The sequence below is a fragment of the Pomacea canaliculata genome, linkage group LG5 (assembly GCF_003073045.1).
Source record: "Pomacea canaliculata isolate SZHN2017 linkage group LG5, ASM307304v1, whole genome shotgun sequence".
Lineage (NCBI taxonomy): Eukaryota > Metazoa > Mollusca > Gastropoda > Architaenioglossa > Ampullariidae > Pomacea > Pomacea canaliculata.
The window spans coordinates 5,240,390-5,258,807 of record NC_037594.1 but is presented as its reverse complement, the minus strand read 5'-3'; the positions used below and the strand labels follow the sequence as shown (position 1 = coordinate 5,258,807).

At 35.3% G+C, this 18,418-nt stretch overlaps 2 protein-coding genes across 4 annotated transcripts in view; one reads left to right on the top strand and one right to left on the bottom strand.

The window, feature by feature from the left end:
- Nucleotides 1-12,432, top strand: part of LOC112564081 (ancient ubiquitous protein 1-like) — a 32,044-nt gene extending 19,612 nt beyond the window's left edge. For both annotated transcript variants that reach the window (XM_025238666.1, XM_025238665.1), the window contains 11 exons: nt 419-556; nt 2,235-2,385; nt 2,508-2,622; nt 4,412-4,484; nt 4,930-4,966; nt 5,201-5,242; nt 7,627-7,700; nt 8,141-8,325; nt 8,494-8,646; nt 8,997-9,094; nt 10,724-12,432. In XM_025238666.1, the coding sequence (XP_025094451.1) occupies nt 2,251-2,385; nt 2,508-2,622; nt 4,412-4,484; nt 4,930-4,966; nt 5,201-5,242; nt 7,627-7,700; nt 8,141-8,325; nt 8,494-8,646; nt 8,997-9,094; nt 10,724-10,858 (1,047 nt within the window). In that variant the 5' untranslated portion in view covers nt 419-556; nt 2,235-2,250 and the 3' untranslated portion in view covers nt 10,859-12,432. The remainder of the gene's footprint in view (nt 1-418; nt 557-2,234; nt 2,386-2,507; nt 2,623-4,411; nt 4,485-4,929; nt 4,967-5,200; nt 5,243-7,626; nt 7,701-8,140; nt 8,326-8,493; nt 8,647-8,996; nt 9,095-10,723) is intronic.
- Nucleotides 12,433-13,512: 1,080 nt separating this feature from the next.
- On the bottom strand, nt 13,513-18,381 carry LOC112564087 (L-seryl-tRNA(Sec) kinase-like). 2 transcript variants are annotated; one of them, XM_025238681.1, is made up of 5 exons: nt 17,891-18,381; nt 16,984-17,383; nt 16,555-16,750; nt 15,402-15,571; nt 13,513-14,479 (listed from the first exon to the last, which is right to left on the bottom strand). In XM_025238681.1, exons 1-5 carry the CDS (start codon nt 18,074-18,076, stop codon nt 14,319-14,321), a joined length of 1,113 nt encoding a protein of 370 aa, XP_025094466.1. In that variant the 5' UTR covers nt 18,077-18,381; the 3' UTR covers nt 13,513-14,318. The 2 variants fall into 2 exon arrangements, with proteins under 2 accessions (XP_025094466.1, XP_025094465.1); XM_025238680.1 differs by having other exon boundaries at nt 13,513-14,399; nt 17,891-18,380.
- Between the last annotated feature and the right edge of the window lie 37 nt (nt 18,382-18,418).

Sequence of the window (18,418 nt, the reverse complement as noted above, 5' to 3'; positions counted from 1 at the left end):
CCATACAATAGGACTGCCTTCACATTGGTGTAAATGGTTATTATGAATGTGATATACTCTAAATTAGATTTTTTTTCATTTTTGAAAGTAGAAAAATTGGTTTACATATCTGTGACTACCATTGTGAATTTTTAAAATAAATTTATTTCTTATTTCTTTAAAGAGTTGAAACATCAAGCCTACCATTCATTTGCTTAAATCTCCCAGACTATTTATATTAAAACATGTTTAATACTTAACAAAGCAGAAATGTTAATCCCATTTGATAAATTTTAGGTTTTTATAAAGCTGAATGCACTGCCTAGTAATTTATTGACTAACTAAAGGAGAATTTTCTACAATATCATAACAGTAGTAACAGTATTTCTTCTTGAAATATTTACTTGGGGTTTTTTATTTGTGTGTTTGCTTGTTTCAGATTATACAAGAGAGAAAATCTACTGTCTCTTCTTCTGTATTTACCATTTGGAATTATCCTTGCCACAGTTCGGTGCTTTGTCTTTCTACATGCTGTTCTCATATTCCTGCTGTTGTCATGGATCCCTGTTATTCACAAGTGGGTTCAGTTCATATGATGTTCTCTTAAAGGCCTAGTACAAGGTCATTTTCAAATGACTGGATTTAGTTGGGTTTTTTAGCAAGCATATTAATTGCCCATTATTTTATGATAGTTTGGATTTGTTTGCAAGATGCATTGTAGAGATCTTTGAGCATTATTATTCTCACTGCTTTTTTGGAGGCATTTTCAGTTCCCATAATTTCACTGAAATGGGCAAAATGTTCCTTAAGGTTTAAAATGTCAAGCTTTTGAAAAGTTTGCATCCATCCTAGGCATCAAAGATATCACCACAATTTAGTTCAATCCACATGTGAATCAGAAAGAAATAGAAGTTCTATCAAATTTTATGACAGGTTTATAACAGCAGTAATTTCCATATTAACATATTTACTACATTATGTTGACCACTGCCCATCATAAATTTGATAATTGCAAAGAGTCAGTTCAGCTGCAACCATGAGTTGATTCATCGCTCAGGAACTACACATAAATAAGACTGCCATTGTCAATACAAATTCTGACATGCTCTAAGTAGCTCACCTTCCATTACATTATTATTATCATATTTAGGCATATACATATGAAAGGAAGCAACAATTAAGTATTTTTTTATTATATCTAATACCTTAAACTAAAAACATGATTCCAACCACCCACCCCCCTCTTACAAGTGTAAACAATTAATGAAAGTCAAAGATCGATGTACCCATGTCATCCCAATACTACAACAAAAATTCATTTATATTCCATGGACATTTGATTGAATCAACTATTGGGAGTGGTTAAAAGGACTAAAGTCTGAGGACAAATCAACTCATGTAGTGATTGAATTAGCAAATGGTCTAAACTATCCCATCAAAACAATATATGCAGAAATAAACTGTTTTTATCTCATTCTATTGTGAAAGAGCACTTTTTCGTAAATCTAAAGGAAATAAGATCAATCCTATGAAATTTCCAAAAATATTTTTGGACACGATTATACAAAATGTGTTTGACCACCTTAGTGGCAGTGGACTCTGATGGTAACACATTATGTAGATATATATAAATAACTCATGATAATGTCAAAACCTTAGAGTTAGAACTGTGGAAACTTAGGAAAAGCAAATAACATAAGAAGTCGCTATGTTTGCATCATTTACTTTATGGCCTTCTTTTAAAATATTTTTTGGCTTTCCCTTTGCTTTTGAAATCTGCATACCCTCTGCATTCACATTTGTTGAAAAGGTTACATGGGTTTCTGAAAAAGTGTAAAAATGCAGTAACCACAATACATTTATACAGTCATATGGATAGTTCAGGGAATGAGTAAAAAAAGAGATTATCACTGGTGACACAACTAAGCATGTGTTAATGCCCTGAAAATGTGACATTATCAATGCAATAATTGTTTTGTAAAGGATATGTGAGAGATATTTTGAAAAGGTAATATCTACATGAACATGACAAATAGACATACAATTTTATTTTATTTTAGATGACAACATTTGATTTTGAATTCCAATTTAACCAGATTAAACATATATGTGCCTTTATTATGTTTTGAGTGACTTTCAAAGCATCTGGCCTAAAACGTGGAAAACATTTTTTAAAAATGAATAGATAAAATATTCAATTTATGATGTGGATTTTAGGGGGTAAAGAATCACCTGATCTCACTTTTTCTTTCCAGATTCATAATACGACTGATGATTGCTGTGTGTGGGTTAGTTGTAACAACTGACGGGGCTGAACGTGACAGTCGCCCACAATTAGTCCTTGTGGCAAATCATGTCACCAGTCTTGATCCTTTCATACTAAATCTGGTCATGCATTATTCTTTGGTAAGATGGTCAACATTTTTTTATTTGAGTTTGTCATATTTTCTCAATTTATAGACATTCAATTATTATTATCGGCAATCATTTAACATTCTAAGTCCTACCTAAAATTAATTTTAATGCAGGTGACAGAACCAATGCCATTGTCAGGAGACTTTACTCATCTTACTAGGCAGGTGCAAGTATCTCGAGATAAGGACAAAGAAGAGAGATTACTGTCTGTGAAGAAAGCTGTAAATGGTAGGTCTGTATAATTGAAGCTACACTTTCAGTTCACATTACATCTTCCTGAGTCAGATGAATTGAAATTGCTGTTAGACTGGCTACATCATATATGCAAAATAAAGCAAGTAGCAGTCTACACTTTGTTTAACTGTATCCATATTGTTGATTCATGGCATATGGGTAGTCAGTCGGATATTCCCCACCCACCCTCAGTCCCTTACATGTGGGGAATGAATCTTGTGCTAATGGAGCTAGATTTGCAAGCACCGAGCCTGAAGACATTTGATAATTAGAGAAAGGCAGTCCCAGACAAATTGGGTTGAGAGTAGACTACCCCTTTGCTCTCTCTCAAGGTGTACTTTACAGCTCAAATAAGATCAGGTGTGTCACATAAAGTACAGTAGCATTAATTAAATTGTAGAGATATAAATATATTTCTTTTACATTAGAAGACAGAAGAAACTTTGGTTTGTTTGTTTGTTTTTTTTTGTAAAAAATTTGTTTATATGTAGAATTTCAATAACTAAGCAAATGAGATTTTTTTTAATGTGCAAATAAAAGTGTGTGTGTGTGTATAATCTCACAAAACATTTGGACTCACTGGATCACGCAATTAGAGCTAGCTATCTAGTCTGTAAATCTATGAATGAAAGCTTGAATAGACTGAACCGAACAATCTATGCTAGAAGACATTGCAGGGTGTTCAAAAAGTTTCGCCCGATTTTGATAAGATAAACGAATGTATGTTTTCAATGAATTTTATTGTATGATGAACTACGAGCACAGTGATAACTATGAATGAACCAAAGATGCAACTATGATCAATACGAAAGAAACAAGGATGCAACAAATAATGATAAATACTAACGGAATGGTTCAAATTCTTCTCCGTTGTGTTCGATACAAGAAACCAATCGTGATGCAACCTTACGAAAAACCCTTTTGGCACAGTTCCACATCGATTGTGGCAAATTTTTCGGTAATAACTCGGCGAATGTCAGGAATGTTTCGTGGTTTGAAGCAAGCTTCATCTGACCACCAGATCTTATCTTGAAAATTTTCGTCATCGCGCATCAAGTCAAGGAACATCTCCGAAAACTCAACTCTTCGATCAGCATCTCCATCATGCAGAGCATGGAATAGACGAGGAATATAGGGTTTCAAATTCCTTTCACGCAATAAATTATGGACACTGGCGACTGATTTCGAGTTCGCGGGATAGGCGTCGAGCAGATTTTTGCGGACTGTTGATTAGACTTGCAGATAACTGTTCTTTTTACATCAGATGTTGCTGTAGTTGGCCGTCCAGATCTGGGTGCATCGTTTACAGAGCCCGTTGTTTCGAACTTGCTGACAAGTGACTTGATGTTCCTGCCTTGAACAGCATGAATGCTAAATTCGTCACTAAGTCGACGGCTCACCTCAGTTGCATTTGAGCCACACTGATAATAATATCGAACAGCAGCGATTCTTTGATTTTGATTGAGTCTAAAAGCCATATTCTAGGACGAAAAGATTGAAATGACGTCAACACACACGTGACCGACAGGCGGCAGGCAGATGGTGAGCGATGTTCAGCGCGTATTGAACGATCACGTTAGTAGTACGTCAGTGGTTTCTATGATTAAATTATCCTCGTAGTTCTCATTTATCATACAATAAAATTCATTGAAAATCTACATTCGTTATCAATATAAAATCGGGCGAAACTTTTTGGACACCCTGTATATTTGCTTTTTTGAACAAGAAATTTTATCATTTCTTTGATGCAGCAACAGTCATTTCAATCTGTGCTATGTTGCAGAAGAAAAATGGCCATTACTGTTTTTTCCTGAAGGAGGCAGAACAAGTTATTCTAAGGGCTTGTTAAAATTTAGGTAAAGTTATCACTGGACTGATAGTGGCATTTTAGTTTATTGACTTTTTTTGTCAATAATGAGAATTCTTTTCTTTGGTAAGTTCCTGGAATTTTCTGCAAGTCATTAATAAAATAAAAGGGTGAAAAATGGGGAAGAAATTTTTGAAGTAAATAAATATAAATGTAGGTAAAAATAAAATTTTAAAGATTAAAAGATTGTTCCATGTTTACCACAATCTGCTTTAAAGAAAAGCCCACATTATTAGTGGGCTTACATAGTTACAAGATGCTAATTTCCCAAACCTTAAGAAATAACTCTTTTCTATTTAGGTGATTAAAATCTTTGAAAGTCACATTATTAATTATTTATGTCTTCTAAAGAAGTTTCATTTCCCTATAATTTTACACGAGATTACTTTTATGCTTGATCTGCTTTAGTCTTTAACATACATTGTGTGTTTCAGGTACTTTGCATTTCAGCTGGATGCTCCTATACAGCCTGTAAGTTGTGATTTGTGGTTCTTTTTGATGGCTAAAAAAAAGTATGAAAAATTCTTAATCCTGTAAAGATATATGCTGTATAAACTAGATAATTGTTGGGTATTCACTATCCTGCATATGACATTGAATGGCATCTAACAAGCTTATCAAAACTAAACACTGATTTGATGCTTTGGCCTGCTCACTTCTTTGAAATTATTTCAGAAACTTGAGAAAACTTAAATGTGTTTGCAGGTTGGAATTACAATAAAAAGATTATTCTTTGACATCAGTGTTGTAAGTATGTCATATGGTCCATTCTTTGAAGTAGATTTTTACTATAGGTGCATGTTCACCTATGCATCAAAATTTTGGGTTGCAAATCAATCATTTACTTACAATTCCATCTGTAACACAGCTAATGACCAAGTCATGAAAGCCACCAAGTTTGTGTTGTCTTTTGCAAAAGAAATCAACTGACTAATGCGTGACATGGACAACTGATGAAGTAGTGTTAAAAGTTTTGTGATGGATTCATTTGACAAGAAGAATGTTTAGATATGTTCTAATACTGTAGCAGTTTTGTTGATTGGCCTGTGTGACCTTGATTTATATAGCTTAAACTTAAATAATGATAACTGAATTTGTAAAGTGCATTTCCCCATGTGGATGTGAGCTCAGGATGCTGCACACAAAAGACCACAAATAAACCAGCAGTCAACCATCCAAAATTGCAGTCTGTGGAAAAGCATAATTGAAAAATGATTTAGAGAGACTTGTCATGATTGCATTGTACCTCTAAGAAAGTAGGGTGCATGCAGAGCACTGGCTTCATTTGTGTGCAAGGATCTGTAAAATGCTACTGGCAGTTCAGCTAGCAAAATGTTAGGCCATAGGAGGTTTATTCAGTTTTGAATTGCATTCTTCTGTTTTCTGCAGGCAGAGATCATTAACCCACAGACATGTATAGGTGGATTGCTGTCTGTCTGCCGAGACCAATGCTTAGCCTTTTGCTAAGTTCTCTTCTGTTAGTCTCAGCGAGCCTTAATAATGAATGTGACTAAACCTGAAGCTTTGTACAAACCTTCCTCGTTCTATTAGTTAACAGCAGTCCAGTAATACAAGTTCATGGTTAACCTGACAACTTCTGTAATGATTGCCATATCAAAGCATGCAATAGCTACATTAAAACTCTGCCTTACTCTTTGTAAATTTATCCTTTATCACTCTGATATCCTCCAATTTGCTAAGCATTTCATCACTGTTCTCTGTTTGAAATTTTGCGGCACAATCTCCAAGTCTGGGATGCCAGTGTTTTGATGATTTCCCGCAGCTTATTTTTAAAAAATGGTATTTGAAGATTATTCATATGAAACAATTTTTTACTTGTGATTTTAAAGTATAGAGAGCAAAGAAACGTGGTCATGTTCTGTTGATAATAGTAGGAAAGCTGGAAATCAGTACTGGAAACGTCAGGAAAAATCAAGAACTTGTTTCTTTCCAGTGTCGTGTTATCATTTATAAGCAAATATAAAGGCTGCATCCTTCCTGACCACCAGCAGTTGGTGCAACTTACCTTGTAGTGGTGTGGTGGCTTGTCGATCCACAGGGCTACGTTGGCAGGAGCCTTGTGCTCCTGGCAGGTCTAACCAATCGGAACAGGTCTGTCAAGGGAGAGGCCAGACTAAAATGATTCACCCTGACCCTCCAGGTTGGGGGTTTTGCTTTGGGCTAACAACCCATTCATGTAAAAAAAAAAAAAAAACTGTGATAGAAACCACAACAGTACCACAACAAGGGCCTTATGACGAGTGCTGGTGAAAGCCTTAGGGATGTGAAAGGTGCTCAAAAACACATTGCCGCACTCAGCTTCAATCATATTTTGACAGCCTAATGCTGGCTAATGATGTCTACTCAATCACGAGTAGTTATGAGTAGCTAATGGATAGGTGTCATTCTCTAGTTCATAATTTTTATTTATTTAAGTTTCTGCATGGAAGGATGCCACTCCCTCTACCTTTTAGTTAGTCTCCATATAGTTATGTCATCTGGTACAGTATGAAGAAGAAATACCATTTTTGGTGGTAAAATTTCTTCAAGTACTTACCAGATGACATGACAACTAGCTCTCTCCAGCCTACCATGCAGTGGATTCTAGACTCAGTCAATCGATAAACAAGTAGAGTGCTCACTGGCGTTAATAGGTGGGGATGAGAGGGAGCTGAGCTGTATTCAAGTCCTATTGTTCTGGGATCGCTAGAACAGAATGGGTTTGGACAGCTGGATTTTGGTAGCTAGAGGGTGATATCTCCATATAGTCGTGTCATCTGGTAAGTACTCGAAGAAGGAAATTTTACCACCAAAAATGGTATTTTTGGTAGGAAAAGAACAATAATATTCATTGTCTGCTACCCACCAAAGAGGCACTCAAGCATGAACAAAATGGACGATTTTTAATTGAGTATGAAACTTACTGGCCCCTGAACACTTTGACCTTTTAATACATTTTAGGTATATTTATTGCACCTCTCTAATACAAGTGAAATACATGTTATAAAAAAGAAGTTTGATTTGAAGAGCAGTTGTTAGAAGAAAGCTGCTTACAAGATTCTGACTATTCACTTGTTGCCTTTCATTTTTAATTTTGCTGGTTTTTTTTTTTTTTTTTTTGATCTTATCAGTCTCATATCAGCAGTTCGTGGTGGACTGACCTTCTGATCACCTTCTTTGTACCTGTCACAATTTACAATCTAAAGTAGGTACTAAAATAGTTTTGAAATTGTCATCATTTATTTAGTGAAATGCCACTTTATTAAAGCCCTAAAGCTGCTGAAAGTTTGACATAGATCTTTTGCTCTTTTTTTTTTTTTTTTTTTTTTTTTGTGGTATTTTCTGTTCATGTTTCTCACATGGGACCATATTTATGCTCACCCACTCACATATGCATACATAGATGCATACACCAGTGTACAGGCAACATCTTTATTAAGATTTCAATTGATGTTCACTATTCAAATGACTTTATATGTCAACTTGCTGTTTTTTAGCATAAAAGTTTATTATTTTCTCAAGCTTTTATGAGATCTTTGTCTGAAGCTACATGTCTCAGAGAGACTATTTAACCAGTCTATAATTTTGTGTCTGTATAACTGTTTTGTTTTGGGTTTGTTTTTTTTTTTGGTTTTTTTGAGAAAGATTTCTGCCTGTTACTGAAAGGAGAGAATCAGAAAGCACAGAACAGTTTACTGAACGGACATGTGCAAATCTTGCCAAAAGCATAGGTGCAGAGCTTGCTGATTTTACCTACTCTGACTTGCTAGAGGAAACAAAAAGGAGACTTGATGGAAGAGAGGCATCATCACTTGAGCAACATTCATCTGGTAAAAGTGTAGATATTTTAGATTCATACTTCATATTGTTTTTTAACCCTTCATTTATTACCTTAAAATTATTTAAAGACTGAAGATTATAATCTCTTGGTTTCCTCAAAATTGTAAATTTTGTGTATGGTCATTGATTTGCTTTATTCCTGATCTTATTCACTGCAGTGATTGTGGCATCAAACCCAGACAATATGCAGGCCCAACACACACCGTTACAGGGAGAACCTTCATCATCAAATCCTGCTATCAACCACATGCTGAAGCTAGTAAAAGATGTTCTTCCAAATGCAAGCACCTATGCTGTGTTAAAAGATTTGGGTGAGACAGGAACATATACTAACATTCATCAGTTTGCCAAGAACAGTCTTTGTAAGGCTTTTGGTAAACTCTGGCGTGGAGTCTGATGATATTTGCTTCCTTAGATTTAGCTTGTACAGAAATGATCATTTTTGAACATGCTAGGTATTACAGCTTTGTGTTTAAATATCTTTTTCTTGTCACAAGATGCTGGCACCATAAATATCCCATATTTTATTTCTTCTGAGATATATATATATTGTTCACACTTGCATGTGCCTATGTGTATTAATGTCCTTATTATTAAAAGTTAATTAAATATTTCTAAATTAAAATTATTTATTTCAAAAACCACGAAATATTTTTTCCAGAAAGAACTCAAGATGTTGACCTGACAATCACCAATATTTTAGAAGGAAATGTTGAAATGCAGCAACATTTGGCACCACAGCTCTCTGCAAGCAGCATGGTCAGTAATTTTTATTTTTATTTTTTTAGAAAACCAAAAGACTTAGATATCATTACACAAACTTTTGCACAAAAAAGAAATGGTGGGTAGGTGACGGATATGGAAGAGGAGAGGAGAGTTCCATTGTTTTACAGCACAGTAACTAAAAATCATATGACCATATGTTGTTCTGGTGATCAGCATAATTAGGATACGGTCATCAGGTGAAGAGCAACATTGTTTGGCTGAGGTGTTGGAGGACAGAAGTTCAGAGAAATAGGGTGCAAGCCTGCAAAGATTTAAAACACTAAATGTGAGAGTGAATGGGTAGCCAGTGCGGTGTCCAGTCACTTAATCCCCAGACACTTCATCCCCGACACTTCATCCCCTAGACTTTTAATCCCCAGACACTTCATCCCCGACACTTCATCACCGACACTCAAGAACAATTTTCATATCATATTGTTGAAGAACATTAAATTTACTAGCTTATATGAACTTTAACTAATGTTGTAGATGTTCAAATGACGTTGAATAGCATGATTTGAATTTAAATTCATAAATTTATTAGTTTATTAAGTGTCTGGGGATGAAGTGTCTGGTGCTTAAAAGTCTAGGGGATGAAGTGTCGGGGATGAAGTGTCTGGGGATTAAGTGACTGGGAACCAGCCAGTGCATGGTCCCGTTTCCTAGCTTTAAGCACCAGACATGCAGTTTTACATTCTGGAGTTTTTGAATGAGATATGAGGGACAGCCTGTGAACGAGAAGTTGCAGTAATCAGGCCTAGAAAGAAAAAATGCACAGCCAAGAGTGTTGGTAGAGCACAGACAGGACATGGCAGATGATGCTGAACTTACATAGCTCTTAATAGGCTGGCTGACAGCTGTAACTTGTCTATAAAGGGTCATGTCAGCAGTGAATAAATCCCAGATTCCTGATGGACGACATAAAGGTGATGTTGATTTCGCCCACCTTGGCATGCTTAGGCGGACCTATGAGGAATGATTGATTTATTCTTCTTGAGCATAAGAGGACTTCAATTTCATCATCGTTGAGTTTTTTTTTTTTAACCATCCAATCTTTAATGTCACTAATACAGCCTTCTATAGGGCTAAAAGCAGAGTGAGGCTCAGCAGGTGAAGTGGAGCAATACAGTTGTGTATTTCATTAATAATGTAATAATTCAATTTGTAGAGTGCATTTCCCCTTGTGGAAGCGAGTTCAATGCACTCTGCATGAAAGACTACAAATGAACAGTTAACAAACAATAAAGAAACACAAGTATCAGCAAATGGATGACACTGTGGTAAACATAACAAATTATATAAATGAAGATAAAGAGCTAAGGAGTCAATGGAAAAGTTCCCTGGAATATGAAAGACATTAAGAAACTTGAACATACTCTGGAGCAAAAGATAAGAAAGCAGAGAGAAAAAGAGTACAATTGTAAAATTTGATTAGGATTAGATAAACTGCATGGATCTGCATAGATATCAACTAGACATATACCACCTCCATCACTTCCCACACGTATAAATACATAGCACTCTCTATGCTAATTATCTTTAGGCATGATATATTTATATAGGTTTATTTTCAGAAAGTTACTAAAAACTGTCTTTGTCTATATATTTTTCCTTTTCTTTCAGATTGAAAGTGTGACTTTCAAAGCATCTGCTTTTCCTAAGTCAGCAGTAGATCGGCATTTGTCACTGCAAGAGCGAAAACAGGCAATGCTGGAAACGGCACGCAGACAATATAAAGAGAAACACGGTATTCCTTAACAATTTTCACCTAAATGCAGAAGCCAGCTCACAATAATGCAGCACCTATTGATAAAGTAATTTTGCTGGCATAATTAGAGTGAATTTTTCTTTTGGATATAGGGAAGGAGTGAAGGGCTAAACAGAATATTGTTTCCTTTGAGGAAGATTAGATCTTAAATTTATATAGATTTTGTAGTAATCATTTTAGTATATTACACTTCGCATAAAAACAGATAAGGATGAGGATAGGAGGCCAGAGGAAGTTGAGGACACCTTTGACACCTTTGAACTAACAGCATGAAATTGATTGTCTGAAGAGATACATTGTACATGCCAGCTAGAAAGTGTCTCATTATTTTATAAATTTCTATGTAACAGTAGCTTTGCATATACTGGTTATTTTGTACATTTCAATGCAGATACTGCTGCCTTTGGTTTTGGATAAAAATGGTTTGAATAACTACCTTCACAAATGCCTGTTCCTAAAGCCTTTCTTGTTTGGAGAATACATTGTTTTTGCTGGTGTGCTTATTCTCTGACACTCTTCTGTAAGAATGCTGGGTTAAAGCATTGGTGCTTACACTCTTCTGTAAGAATGCTAGGTTAAAGCATTGGTGCTTACGTGCATGCTTCAGTGCTTCCTTGACCAACGATAGAACAGTGAACTCTCCACTCAGGTGCTAGCTTCGTAACTGCAACAGTGTGAATAAATGTCTCTGGAGCTTAGACTACATTGATATCACATAAAGGAAACATCCCTGGGAAAAAGATGGGTAGAAAACAGCATAATGTCATGCACAACTTCACAGCAGAGACAGACCACAAAAAGTAAAAGCAGGTGTGGGAGATAATGGCAGCTAGGCATGATCTCCTCTCACCCTGTCGCAGTAAATCGATAGGTGTAACCCCCTAAATAGGGAAGGTATTCAGTCATCTTTTGTAAGTAAACTGCCTACATTGCCATTTCATGGAAGGGCAGCTTCGCTGATGGCACATGCTTAAGTTGTTTTAGCGGTTCACTGGATACATTGTGAAGTAAGGCTTTCTGCTTGTACAAGTTTTCCTATCATTAAGAAGGGTTTTTTTGAGTAACAGGTTTCCAAATACATTATTAGTTCTCTTTTTATGTTTTTCCTCGCAAAAATGTGATGTCAGTGAAATTGAAATATGTTGACATGTAAGGTTAATTTTGCATTCTATCAGGATATGGGCATTTTCTTGAATAATTTAGTATTACCTTGTGTTGTCTTGAACTGCCATGTAGTTTCAAGACATATTCCCCGTTGTTTATAAGAAACATAAGTAATAGCAGAAGCAAATGTATGCAGGGAATGTTGTAGATGATAAGCATACTTGTGTGTTTATGCAGACATGAGTACACACTGGCATGCACTCAAGGATACATGCTTAGGCATTTATGTGTGTTGTGCAATGTTGGAAAAAATATATTTTGAATAAAATTATGATTGTTCTTGTTCATGCTCTGCTGTTTGACTTTTTAAGATGAAAGGATTTTTGTAGCAAGAATGTATGTATCTAGTGCACAATGTAACAAGAGTTTTTTTCCACAGTGTTAAAGAGCAATAATAGTTTTGGTGCCTTCTTTGTTCCTTATTTCAAGCTTGCCAAGATACCCTCATTTTCAGTAGTCTATATCTTAAAAGTGAATTTATTTATATTTTAAATTAACATTTATGTCAAAACTATTAGATTGTTATTTAAATAACTATTTCTATCCCGATTGTAAAATATGTTCTTGTATCACACTTCCATAAGTAGACCCCACCACTCCACCCCATTTTATTTGTCAGTAAATTTTTAGCACAAGAATGCAATCATAAATGAAAGATGTCCTTGTAGTAATTTCTTTTAGAATACATTTGGAGTTAAGTCATTCATTTCTTTGCAGACTTTAATAATAGGAGCCACGTTTTTTTTTTTTTTTTTCTGGACATAACCACATCATCAGGGTAGATCTCATAATCAGCAGTTCTCTAAAGCTGAGCTTAGTGTCAGTGAAGGACATTTTCCTTTCAAAGAAGCATTACTGCTAAAAAAAAAAAAAAGAGCAATGTGACCTCAGAACTATGTGCATATGTATGGAAGTATGTCTGCTCGCACATCATCAGTTTACATGTATGTTAGCATACCTTTGAATATGCTGAATTTCAGAATACATGGACTGAATAAATGTATTCATTGATGATTAATGTACATGAAATTAAATACTCTTTTTTTGAGACTTGCTGCTTTCCTTTTAATCACAATATGAACAGCTTAACTACAAACATTAAATGGGAAAATGTCTGAAAAATATTTTTAGTCATTAATAATTCTTAATTGTGATTTATGTAGCATCACAATGGCATGTCTGAGAGGCTTGTAAATTTCTTTTTTTACAATTTTACATCTGTGAATTTTTTTTAGAGCTAATACAACTTTATATTTGTTGAAAATAAAAAAGCATCTCTTCATAATTTCCTAATTTTCTTCTCAGTAGATGTGTTTTTGACAATAAGATGTTCCGTTTTTTATAAACCACATATTGTCTTTAATTATATCACAGACTGAATCATTATACTATATCACTGAGATTACTCTTTTGCCACCCCTACTGGGTGATGGCATCATCAAGATGATGAACCATGTAGCATGTAGTGGGGCAGTAAATCTTTTTTTTTTTTTTTGCTTTTTCCTTAGCATTTTGATTTTTGCATTGAAGCAATGGTAGCTAAGAAACTTAGTACACAGACTTTAAATGTTATCTGGTTTATTGCGTGAACATTTCATGATACGTGGTTATTTCTGCATGCATTCTTCTTTTCCCACAACTAAAACGTTTTCTTTATAGGCATAAAAGACAATAATAAAGTCAATTTGAATATCGCTTTTCCCCACCATTAAAGGTGGGCTCAAAGCACTATTACTGAAAAGAAACACACACAAACAAGAATAAAGGATATGGTTCTTTCATTTCAGTACAAAGTCAATTATTGGGGTTTTTTTCACTAAAAAAAGGCTCCAATTAAAAAAAGTCAGTCAAGGCGTTTTAAGATTTCTAGTTTTTTGTTTGTTTTTAACAAATGAATGAATAACAATGGAATGCATAATTTTCATAGTATTAATAAACACATTCAATGCATAAATTAGAAATCTGTTGTGGCAACCTAATGTTGTTAACAGACATGTAAATGTCATGATTACATTATGCTTCAAAGTTAGAGAATGATGAATATGCTTCTGCAAAAATCATGTAACCCCTTAAAAAAGAAAGACATAAATATATTTTAACTAAACTTAAGAAAGACAAATCAGCAAATATAAGACTTTTCCTTGACTACTCTATTTATTTATGTTAAATTACAGTGTTTTTCGAAGAGCTCTTCGATAAAAATAAAAAGTTTACTATCACTACACTTGCTGCTGTCAGAGATGCATTCTGTAGTGGTATCGAAAGGAACAGGAATTTCACCTTTCTTCAACCTCTCCAGAAGGTCTTTCCTGTTATCTGAAAGCCTTGATGCAAGGTACTGCAACTTATCTTTGCATACCAATGAACCTGGTAAATAAACCAACCATACTCAAATTTGTGTTTCTTTATTGTATTTTCCAAATTATAATCATCAGCCATGATGCCCACTGTAATAAAAAATTTACGTTGATATTAAAAACTGAAAATGTAAAAATATATTAATTCGTGCCATATGACTAATAAGAAATTAGGTTAAAAGCAAAATCCATAAGCAAGGTTATTGGCACATGCATATATTGCTTTAAGGTCAACTGAATTATTACTTACATAAAAATCAAACTTCATATGACTTAAAGTGGGAAACGGTCAGCTGAGTGATTATGAAATTCACAGTCAATGAGAAATAACTGAAATATTTTTGTATGTGAAGACTCAGTGATTTTTGCTTGCCATAGAATAGCAAAACTTGCCCTGCCAGGACTTAATTACCAGGTTTTTATGTTGATATCACAATGGGCTCACAGCTATTTGACTAGGTGTAATTCATTCATCATCCTGGGCAGCTGAGGCAAAATATAGGGCCAGACCTTTGATTATTTTTTTTTGTTGAGCCTTGACCGAGGTGGCCCAAATGGGAAGCTGGGTGTAGGAAGTGATTAGTGGTCTCTTCTGGGATGTACTGTGATTCTTTGATTCAGTGATTTATTACCTTGTTACAAACAGTTATTGGAGTAGTTTAGGGTGCTAATAGTTTGAGATTCATGATGCAAAGGGAAAACTTGAACTGCAACAGCAAAGATGCCCCTCTAGGCTTACTTGTTGTGAGAAAGCATTACTGGTCAGCACAGAGAGTGCGACCTATCTTGGTCGTGATGCTACTTGTGACAAGTGCACAAATTAAATTAAATATGTACAGAATAAAAGAATGGTATGTCAATGTATGTGTAGTGTTCTTTATCACCATGTGTGACTGTGGCCAGTGCATATGCCAATATGACAAGATAGGGTGAAGCTTGATGTCTTTCATTATGACCAAGCCACAAGATATCTAACTGCTTTAAAACAACCTAACTGAAAAAAATAACAAACCTTTTAATGCAGCCATCTGCTTTGCCATGCATCTGCGCAAGATCTGATCGATTTGATAAAACATATTTGTTGAAGAAATGTAGCGACTAATGTTTTTCCCCTCTTCATCCTCTGGACTTTTCAGCTGAAGCTCATTTCTCGCCAGATTTACAAGATGAAAGATGCTATCTCTGGAAAGAAAGATTATTATTAACTCTTAAAATCTTAAAAATATACAAGTCAGATTTTGTTCTCAAATTATTTGAAAGGCTTTTATTTCTGTTTTGTTAAATACAAATAGCTAGGAGTCAAAAAAATAAAACACCTTTAAGAAATAGACTGGGTGGGCAGAAAGCTCTCTAATGGTGACTTAGAAAATGGTAACAAGTTAGTGGAAATGAAACTAAAAAGTAAATTTTTGTGAAAGGAGAAGTTTAAGAACTGAAGGAAATCAACAGATTTCTTAAGAGCCAGAATCTCGTTGTCCTCTTAAGTGAAAATGTGCTGGCTAGGAATTTGGCTACACATGGAAAGTTTGCAGTCATCAAGACTTGATGAATATGACCCCTCACCCTTATAAAAGAAACAGTTATGTCCCTTGTGCTTGGGAAGTAGATAGCCTTGGTATAAGAGCAATAACATCCAAAAGGCACACATGCTAGCCGGTTTAAAACCCATATGATGCCATACACCTCCCCAATTGACCCAGCTCTGAAACGGATACCCGACTGCTTAAAGGCAAGGCAGCAAGGAAGATGAGATGGTGACCAACCTTTCACAACTCTGGCCCTGGCCCCAAGATAAGTGGGATCTCCACACTTCACTTGCTACTAACAAGACTACCTCATGTTAACATTTACCAAGCTTGCTCAAAATATCTCATAATGCAGCTTTTAATTCTTGCTAAAATTTTGATAGATTTGCATGTTCATGCTTAGTTTACCAGCTATATTCCTCATTTTTCTATTCCTTGTGCACTATCTCCTAACACCACTGACAGATCTATGCATCCATTTAAATTTGTGTGTCATGCAAAACGTATCCTTTATTCTTTGAAAGCAACAAATAAAATTAAACAAAATTTATACAAACATCTACTTTCTGTGCATAAATACATGTAAACATGCATGCACACACACATACAAATCTTCTCGTGCTCTGACCAAAAGCTCACAGATCAATGGCTGTACAAGTATCAAGGGTTAAGCTGTGTTTCTCCCACGTTCGTTTGCCAGAATCAGGAGGTTCAAATCGTTCCCCCATAGCTCTGATGACAGCTTCCTCTACCCTGCCCACTGACCGTGCTGCATTTCTATTTAGTGCCATCTCTAATTCACAAAACAGGTGAAGAATGCACAGCCCTTGGTTGTCTGAAAATATGCAAGAAAAGCATAATTTGGTTGCACATTGATTTTGCAACACTTTTTATTATATTCATTCTGATGTAGCATAGGCAGCATTTTATTCCATGACAAAGGCAGGAAGAACTAGAACCCTTGTAGCATTTTGAATAGTTTTTATCAGAAGTACCCTAAAGCATTTTAGTAGATAATAACAGATGACAAAATCAAGTTGTACATTAATCCTGGCCATAGAGACTTACATTTCCTGGATAATTTAAAGTAGTCATAGCGCATACTGCTGTAATACAGGTTGTCATCAATCAGAAGAAGCCATGACTGTAGTTTAACCCCTTCTTGTTTGTGAAAATTGAGATTATTGATGGACAAATCTTTGTGAAAACCTTCAATGAACCTTTGCCATAGGATATCATCCACATCTGCAGGTTTTGTGAGTCTTTTACATTCTGAGCTGTCATTACAGCTACAACTTTCTGTTTTCACATCTCTTTTTATTGCATGGCTTGCCAACGTTTCTGTATCAGGCAAATTATATTGCTGTTGTACATTCTCAGGATGCAGATGAGTTAGAAAATAATTTAACAGGCAGTCAACACAGGACAACACCTGGCCTCGCACAGACTTCCAAGATGAGCCCTCCTCCTGTAAACAGTGATACAAATTATACAAATGATTTAGGTTTCACCAGGTCAGTGTGTCTTCTCAGACTAATGCTTCAATCACCCAGTGACATTCCCACAGTTACATTCACTCGTTTAAATCCAGTTACTCAGCGCTATAAAAAAAATTATCAATGCGGATTACACTGAAATTTTATCTAGAAAACGTGACTTTTTGAAGTAACTCTTTTAAAATATGAAACAAATTCTATTTGTATGGCCAGCTGATTGTGTCTTAACCATATTCTAATTCTTGCTTTTTCTTTTTTGTTATAGTCTAGGCCCTTTTTTAACTCTCATAATAATGTTGGTAACACAGATATATATATCTCGGACAAACATCAGTTGGATCTTCTGGTTTTAAATGTTGTACATCTGCATTATGTTTCAGAGCATGAAGGTGACGCGAAACGATGCATAACTTGATGGGTATTCCATCATCACAAATGTAAACATTAGCTAACACTGGAAAATGTTGCAGGTTATGCACCTGGTTTGTTTTCAGGTAAATCAGTTCAGTAATGCTTTCCACTGGGACGAGATTGTCATAGGGAATGTGGAAGACAGCTGGGTCACCAATGTGGTACTGTGCAGCATAAGACTGCATCATAGAAGCTAAAGTGGACTTGCCGCTGCCTGGCAAACCACACATTAACACTATACATCCTTGAGACATCTAATTAACGAAATGTGGTGTTCTTTTTAAAAAAAAATCCTGCTTTACAACATTTTTTTTTAAAATTGCTAGTTTCTCAATGTCGATCCGATGCTATTCGCTAACTACGAAAGTCAAACTGCACACAACCGCTTCCTAAAAACGTTCAATAACAAAAGCTTTTGTAAATTGTTTTCGTAAAATTTTGAAAGACTAGTGACAATTTTAATCAGGTTTATATTTTTTTCACGTGTGATAAGCGCGCTGCCATTTTTGGCATACTCATCCGGCAGTCTGCGAGGACGTAGAGAGATGTAACGTAGTTTGTGATTAGTTATAATAAATCATGGGCTGCCAAAATTG

Excerpts from the sequence above, each read along its gene's own strand:
- LOC112564087 (XM_025238680.1), bottom strand. The coding sequence starts at position 18,076 with ATGTCTCAAGGATGTATAGTGTTAATGTGTGGTTTGCCAGGCAGCGGC. Across the intron at positions 17,384-17,890 it reads TTTACCTGAAAACAAACCAG|GAGGAGGGCTCATCTTGGAA; the intron begins GTGCATAACCTG and ends CACTGTTTACAG. Across the intron at positions 16,751-16,983 it reads CTTTAAATTATCCAGGAAAT|ACAACCAAGGGCTGTGCATT; the intron begins GTAAGTCTCTAT and ends GCATATTTTCAG.